Source organism: Cebus imitator, unplaced genomic scaffold (assembly GCF_001604975.1).
Source record: "Cebus imitator isolate Cc_AM_T3 unplaced genomic scaffold, Cebus_imitator-1.0 Scaffold149, whole genome shotgun sequence".
Classification (NCBI taxonomy): Eukaryota; Metazoa; Chordata; class Mammalia; order Primates; family Cebidae; genus Cebus; species Cebus imitator.
This window is the reverse complement of record NW_016107464.1, coordinates 72,422-80,727: the sequence shown is the minus strand read 5'-3', so window position 1 is coordinate 80,727 and position 8,306 is coordinate 72,422. Positions and strand designations below refer to the sequence as shown.

The window sequence follows — 8,306 nt, the reverse complement described above, 5'->3', positions numbered from 1 at the left end:
CGATCTCGGCTCACCGCAACCTCCGCCTCCTGGGTTCAGGCAATTCTTCTGCCTCAGCCTCCTGAGTAGCTGGGATTACAGGCACGCACCACCATGCCCAGCTAATTTTTTATATTTTTTAGTAGAGACGGGGTTTCACCATGTTGACCAGGTTGGTCTCGATCTCTTGACCTGGTGATCCACCCGCCTCAGCCTCCCAAAGTGCTGGGATTACAGGCGTGAGCCACCGCGCCCGGCCTGTGCCCAGTCTTTACTTACAGTTGACTGTAAGTAAAGTCTTTTTTTTTTTTTTTTTCTTGAGGCAGAGTTTCACTCTTGTTGCCCAGGGTGGACTGCAGCAGCATGATATCAGCTCAACCTCTACTTCCTGGGTTCAAGCAATTCTTCTGCCTCAGCCTCCCAAGTAGCTGGGATAACAGGCTCCCACCACCACATCCAATTAGTTTTTATATTTTTAGTGGAGACAGGGTTTCACCATGTTGGCCAGGCTGGTCTCGAACTCCTGACCTGAGGTGTGCTGCCTGGCTCGGCCTCCCAAAGGGATTATAGGCGTGAGGCACCGTGCCCAGCCGACTGCAGATCTTTTCTGCAGTCAACTGTTCTGAATCAGGACAGGCTTCCACAGTTGTTATAATGGCTGTGTTTTGAGAAAGATAAGGATCCTCAAGAATTCTCAATGAAGCTGTGACTTTTTCCTACAACTACTCTAGGTGGACAGTGTTTCCAGGACTTGATTTTTTTTAAATCAAGCTGGTCCTAGATAAATGTTCAGTGGGATGTTTTGACTTCAACCTTATTCACAGCCTCCACGAGGGTTTCCATTTCCTTCTCAATGTCACTGACAAACTTTAAGTCCTTCCTGAAATGAGAAATCAGCACAGTTAATTTCATCTGTCCCTGCCCTTCTGAGAACCCCTTTCACCCATCCTCTCCCTGTAAAGTAGGGACAACAGACATTGCTGGCAGAAAGACTGCAGAGGTCAGGAACTGTCAGATTACAGAAGGATGACTACGGTGGAAGAAAGAACAAAAGGGACAAATATAAGAAAAGGGAAGATGAAAGGAGAAATAGCCACTGGAGGGCCAGGGGCTCCAGGAAAAAAATAAGAGCTGCTACAGCTCCAAGTGAGAACTCATGTGAATGCAAGACTGGGGTAGATGGAGGTGGAATGAAGCCCAGAGATCCTCCAATTCAGTCTAGTCCAGCCCCTGAGAGGCCCAAACTCTTACCACCACCCCACCCAAACTCTTACCCCAACCACACCCCAAGTTGAGTTCTTTAAAGGGGGCAGTTTTGAGAAACCAAGAGAAGGGTTATTTATTAAACAGCACATAATCTCTTACAATAAACAAACTTGAACTGGCTTAATCATGGGAGGAGTACCTATTAGTTATGACATCTCAAAAGACCTATCACTCTGACAAGCCACAATTAAGAAAGCAGGTAACAAGTTACATACCTGGCATCTTCTTTCAAACTATCACTGAATTTTGACCCTGAAGAACGTATATTGAAAGGATCAGAATCCTCACTGATGTGAAATGCCTCTGCTAATCTCCTGAAAGTGAGAGAGAAGTATGCAAATAAAAGGAGTGGGAGGGAAGCTGAAACTATCTTATAGTAACGCCGAGTGCCTACTGTATCTTAAACTCTTTATGCATTATTTATCTGTATTTTAGTAAACTGGATTATTAAGGAAAGAATAACAACAGCTTGGGTCATGACGTGGTATTGTCTTCATAAAAGAAAATAAAATAGATCTATAAGGGTCTGAGCAAGTCATAGCTGAGTACTGGGGACTTTGGGGAAGAGAAGGTTACAGGAGTGAGATCACTGGGAATGGTAAATGGGGGATAACTTTCTCTGAGGCTTAGCTTAAAGATAAGGTATATAAAATAGACATACAAATGTTAAAATACATCATAGAAATCCAAAAAGTAAAGAATTCCATTAACATATGCACTTCATCTTTATACATTTCTTGGCTGGGTGCGGTGGCTCACACCTGTAATCCCAGCACTTTGGGAGGCCAAGGTGGGTGGATCACTTGAGGCCAGGAGTTCAAGACCAGCCTGGCCAATATGATGAAACCCTGTCTCCCTAAAAATACAAACATTAGCCGGGTGTGGTGGTGCATGCCTGTAATCCTAGCTGCAAGGGAGACCAAGGCATGAGAATCGCTTGAACCCGGGAGGCAGAGGTTGCAGTGAGCTGAGATCATGCCACTGCACTCCAGCCTGGGTGACACAGCGAGACTCTAAAAAAACAAAAAAAAATTATTATTTTATTTTTATTGACCTATTGTCATTGTACACATTTATGAAGCACAGTTTGATGTTTTGGTACATATATGCTATGTTGTAAAATGACCAAATCAGTGTATTAGGCATATTCATTACCTCATGCCCTTATCATTTCTTTGTGGTAAGAATATACAGAAGCCTCTTTTCTAGCTATTTTGTGATATACTATACCTTACTGTTAACCGTCATCACCCTAGTGTGCAATAGAACACCAGAACTTATTTGTACCATCTAAGTGTAACTTTGTATCCATTCCAACCTCTCCCCATCCTTCCCTTTCCACTCCATCCCCTTTTAGTCAGATAACCACTGTTCTACTCTCCGCTTCTATATTAATTTTTTTTTTAAGATTCTACATATGAGTGAGATTATGTGTTATTTGTCTTTCTGTGTCTGGCTTATTTCACTTAACATGATGTCCTCCAGGTCCATCCATGTTGTTGCAAATGACAGGGTTTCATTGTTTTTATGGCTGAATAGTATTCTATTCTGTATATATGCCCCATTTTCTTTATCCATTCATCCATGTTGACCACTTGAGTTGATTTCATATCCTGGCTACTGTAAATAGTGCTGCAACAAATGTGAGAGCACAGATATCTCTACTGATTTTATTTCCTTTGTACAGATACTTAGTAACAGGAAAGCTGGACTCTATGGTAGTTCTATTTTTAATGTGAGGAAATTCCATGCTGTTTTCCATAGTGGCTGTACTAAGTTACAGTCTCATCAAGAGTATGTTAGTGTTTCCTTTTTTCTAACTGCTTTTTTTGAGGCTGGGTCTGGCTCTTGTTGCCCAGGCTGAAGTGCAGTGGCATGATCTTGGCTCACAGTAACTTCCACCTCCTGGGCTCAAGCCATCTTCCCACCTCAACCTCTCAAGTAGCTGGAATTACAGGCGTGCCACCATGCCCAGCTAATTTTTGTATTTTTTGTAGAGACAGGGTTTTGCTATGTTGCTGAGGCTGGTCTTGAACTCCTGAGCTCAATTGATCCGCTGGCCTCAGCCTCCCCAATGCTAGGATTATGGGCATGAGCCACTGTGCCTGGCCCTTTTCACTATAATTTTTTTTTTTTTTTTGAGATGGAGTCTTGCTCTGTTGCCCAGGCTGGAGTACAATGGCATGATCTCGGCTCTCTGTAACTTCTGCGTCCTCGGTTCAAGTGATTCTCCTGCCTCAGCCTCCCGAGTAGCTGGGATTATAGGCATCTACCACCATACCCAGCTAATTTTTGTATTTCTAGAAGAGAAGGGGTTTCACCATGTTGGCCAGGCTGATCTTGAACTCTTGACCTCAAGTGATCCACCCACCTTAGCCTCCAAAGTGCTGGGATGACAGGTGTCAGCCAGCATGCCTGGTCTTTCTCTATAATTTGAAGTAGCTGCCATTAGAATATACAAAACTGTCTCACCTCCCAAAAATAAGATTGTGAGGTAATGCATAGGCTAATTAGCTTGATTTAGCCATTCCACAATATATATATACACATCATGCTGTATTACCATAAATATATACAATTTTTATTTAATAAAACAATTTTAAAAATTAAAAAAACTTTGTTTCTTTGCCTCTCACCAGCATTACCTGGTTAGCATTTTTCATATTATTATTTTGTCTTCAAACTTACTGTTTTAATAGCTCATAATCTTCTAATTATATATATCTCATAATTGAATCATTTCCCATTTAGGTTTAACAGTCCTCCAGTTTTTCAATATTATACATGATGTAATTAATATCTCTGTGCAAAAAGTTTTGAAAATGCTTCCAGTTGTGGGGCGCATGGCAGGGACATAAGACTCTTAATCAAGGCCGGGCGCGGTGGCTCGAGCCTGTAATCCCAGCACTTTGGGAGGCCAAGGCAGGCGGATCACCTGAGGTCGGGAGTTCAAGATCAGCCTAACCAACATGGTGAAACCCCGTCTCCAAAAAAAAAAAAAAAGACTCTTGATCAATGTGGAGTGAGTGGTCTAGAGAAATGCCACTTTGTGCCCTAACCACCAGTATCTGAATCTCATGGCATCTCACCAACACCTAGTTGTTTTTTTTTTAAGATAGATTTCAGCTTAGCACTTAGTACAATTTTCATTTATACTGTACCAGAAGTCACTTACAAGCTTAATGCCCCACAAGAATCTGATTCACATTGCCAGATTTCCAATTTTTCAAAAGAGGCTTACTTTTCAAATTTTCATGAGAATTTTTAGGGGAAGATCTTTTAATGTTTTAGTTGGGCACTAATTTGAATTTAAACACAAATTAAACCTGCCAGTGGGCTGAATTTGGCCTGCTAGTTTTTTATTTCTGCAATAGAGATACACACACATGCACACACATACACACACACACATATACACAGAGGTATATGTGTATATGCATGTGTGTGTATATATAGACATAACTTTAGATGGAATTTGCTTTAAATTTGCCATTTTTTTTCTCTTAGGTTTGTGTGTTTTTATGAAAGAATCTATATAGTAAGGGTTATTATGTCATCACCAAGATTGAGGGGAAATTCAAAAGGCTTTCAAAAATAGCTAGTTTTAATCAATAACATTTATTGAGTACCTATTATGCGCCAAGCTCTTGTGCCGAGAGTTTTATGAGTATCATTTTTAATGTATTAATCCTCACAACAACTCTGGAAGGTAGATACTGTAACTGTCATCATTTTTAGGTTTTTAAGAAACCTAGGGTTTACAGAGAATATGTGACTGGCCTAAGGTCTCACAGCTAAGTGATTTGTGAAGCTAGGATTCAAATCCAGGCAATCTGACTCTAGAGCTCCGGCTCTAAATAGTGCACAATATTTCTTTCAACCACCAAAAGTGAATTTCCATGTTTGGAGGCCTTCTGTGTTTTCAGTATAGCAATTCTGAATACTTAGGCCTCCTAATTTACATTCTGCTGCTGAAAATACTAACTGATGGTTCCTAAAGGACAAGGGTTTTGAACAGCACTCACTAGAAAGTAATAAGGGTCAAACCAAGGAAAATTTGAACAGCACTACTAGTCATCATATTACCTTCTACACATTTAATACTTAAAGAGGTACTATTAAAATTGTTGAAAGTCAAACTTCAAGGTAAAGCAGGGCTATACTCTGTCTGATTTGTCTTTTTATCTTCAAAAAATTTCAAAGACAAGTGATGAGAATATTACAATAAACTTCTATATACCCTTCATCTAAATTCTCCAATTATTAATATTTTATAGGGCTATTCAATTTAATCAATCTTTGCTAGAATCAGAAAGTTTGCCAGTCGTGCCTCTTGATATGATAAAGAGTATCCTCAATAACTTACTGCAGACAACATATTTAATGGTGAAATACTAAGTTTTTCCCATGAGATGGAGGATTAGTCAGAAATATCTATTATTGGCACCTTCCATTAAACAATGTACTGAAGGCCCTAGCCAGTGCAATGAGGTAAGAAGAAGAAGAAATAAAAGAATAGGAAAGAAAGAAAAAAGATGAAAGAAAAAAGAAAAAAATAACAGAAATTAGAAATAAATAAAATTACTATTATTAGAAGACATGATGGTATATATGCAAAATCCAAAAGAATCTACAATAAACTAACAGAAATAGATAAAGTTAGCAAGGTTGTTAAATAACTCAATAAATATCAATTGTCTTTCTAAATACTAGCAACAAACAGTTAGAAAATACCAATTGAGGCTGGGTTTGGTACAAAAAATTTTAAAATTAGCTGGGTGTGGAGGCTGAGGTAAGAGGATCGCTTGAGCCCAGAAGGTAGAGGCTGCAGGAGCTGTAACTGTGCCACTGCACTCCAGCCTGGGAGACAGAGTGCAACTCTGTTGAAAAAAACAAAAAAAACAAAAAAAACAAAAAATAAAAACACAACAACAACAAAAAAACAAGCCATTTTTTTTGTCTTATCTGTGATATATTTTTAAGCATATAAATATCTTCTATAACACATTCCTAAAATGAGCATTTGCTTTAAAATGAAGGCCCTGTAATTTGCATTTTTTCTTGAGGATGTCAACCTGGTCAAAAACAAAATAAACAAAAACACTTGTCACATTAAATAATAAATTTTAAAAATGAAAAGTAATACAAGAAAAAAACCCCATGTATAGCAGCATCAAAAAGCAAGAAACAAATCTTTTGAAAACAAATACACTGAAAATCTATATATAGAAAACCACAAAGTATCATTGAGAGGAATCAAAGAAGGCATGAAATGGAAGAATATACCTTCCACATGGATTAGAAAATTCAGTATTATAAAGATTCCAAATTGATCTACAAGTACCAACTCAATCAAAATTCCAGCAGGTTTCTTGGATATATATTATAATAACAAGCCAATTATAAAATGTAAGTGGAAATGGGCTAGGTGCAGTAGCTCATGCTTGTAATCCCAGCACTTTGGGAGGCCAAGGCAGGAGGATCACTTGAGCCAGAAGTTTGAGACCATCCTGATAGTAAAACCCCAACTCTATAAAAAATTTTTTTTTAAAAAGAAAAAGAAAAACTTGGACAGAAGTAGTGGTGTGTCCCTGTAGTCCCACCTATTTTGGAAGCTGAGGTACGAGGATCCCTTGAACCCAGGAGTTCAAGGGGGCAGTGAACTATGATTGTGCCACTACATTCCAGCATGGGTGACAGAGCAAGACTCTGTCTCAAAAAATAAATAAATAAAAGAAAAAGTAAAATATTAAGTGGAAATTTAAAGGGCTAAGAATAAAAAACAGTCAAGACAATATTGAAGAAGAGTCATAGTTAAGGGTATATACTACCAGATACTAAGAGTTGTTATGAAGGCACAATAATTAAGTCAGCATGATACTAGTGCAATTGAACAGGATGAGCTCAGAAATAGACTCACATATACACTTGATACACTTTTATTTATTTTAGCTTTTTTTGAGACAGGGTCTCACTCTGCCACCCAGAGTATATAGTCCAGGCTGGTGCTCACAGCTCACCATAGCCTCAACCTCACAGGCTCAAGCAATCCTCCCACCTCAGCCTCCGAAGTAGCTGGGACTACAGGTATGTGCCACCACACCTGGCTAGTTTTATTTTTTGTAGAGATGAGGTTTTGCCAAGTTGCCCAGGTTTATACATGATTTATGGCAGAAGTGGCACTGCAGAGTGCTGGGAAAAGGACAATCTTGGTACTGGTCAAATGGATATTCACATGGAAAAAAGCTGAATGGTAAAATCTCCTTATCCATACTCAGAAAAAAAAAAAAAAAAAAAAAAACAAAAAAAAAAAAAAAAAAAAAAAACAAATTAGTACAAATCAACTGTAGATTTAAAATGTGAAAGGTAAAATAATACACTTTCTAGACAGTAACAGAATATCATCATGGCTTCAGGATAGATGAATTTTTCTAAACAGGACATGAAAAGTGCTTACTAAGAAACTCAGATAAACTGGACAATATTAATACTAAAATTTCTGTTTATCAAGAAGACATCAAGAGTTCTACTTTAGCTTCTGGAATAAAAAAGACATAGAGTAAAAAATGAAGGTACAGAGGGTGACAAAATACTCACAATATATACATAAAGCCAACAAAGGACTCATATTCAGAATACATAAAGAATTCCTACTAATCAATACAAAAGAGATAACATGAAAAAATAAGCAAAGGACTTGAACAGGCACTTCAAAAATGAGGATAGCCAAATGGCCAATAAATATAAGAAAGGTGCTCAATCTCTTAAGTCATCAGGAAAATAGAAATTAAAAGCTCAATGACATCTTGCTATGTATATCTACAAAAATGGCTAAAATTAAAAAGACTGACAATTCTAAGTGCTACAAAAATGTACAGCAATGGGAATCGTCACTCTGCTGTCGGGAGTGTAATTTGGCACAACCACTTTGGACACGCAGAATCTACTAAAGCTGAATATACGCAAACCCAATTAATCAGCAATTCTACTCCTGGTTTATATTCAACAGAAACATACAGAGATACAGAGCAAAACAAGTTTAAGAATGTTCTGGGCCGGGC

At 38.3% G+C, this 8,306-nt stretch overlaps 1 protein-coding gene across 4 annotated transcripts in view; it reads right to left on the bottom strand.

The window, feature by feature from the left end:
- NFX1 (nuclear transcription factor, X-box binding 1) overlaps nucleotides 1–8,306 on the bottom strand; it is an 81,551-nt gene that overhangs the window by 5,726 nt on the left and 67,519 nt on the right. For all 4 annotated transcript variants that reach the window (XM_017542932.2, XM_017542933.2, XM_017542934.2 and 1 more), the window contains 2 exons: nucleotides 1,461–1,559; nucleotides 793–859 (listed from right to left, as the gene is read on the bottom strand). In XM_017542932.2, coding sequence (XP_017398421.1) covers nucleotides 793–859; nucleotides 1,461–1,559 — 166 coding nt within the window. The remainder of the gene's footprint in view (nucleotides 1–792; nucleotides 860–1,460; nucleotides 1,560–8,306) is intronic.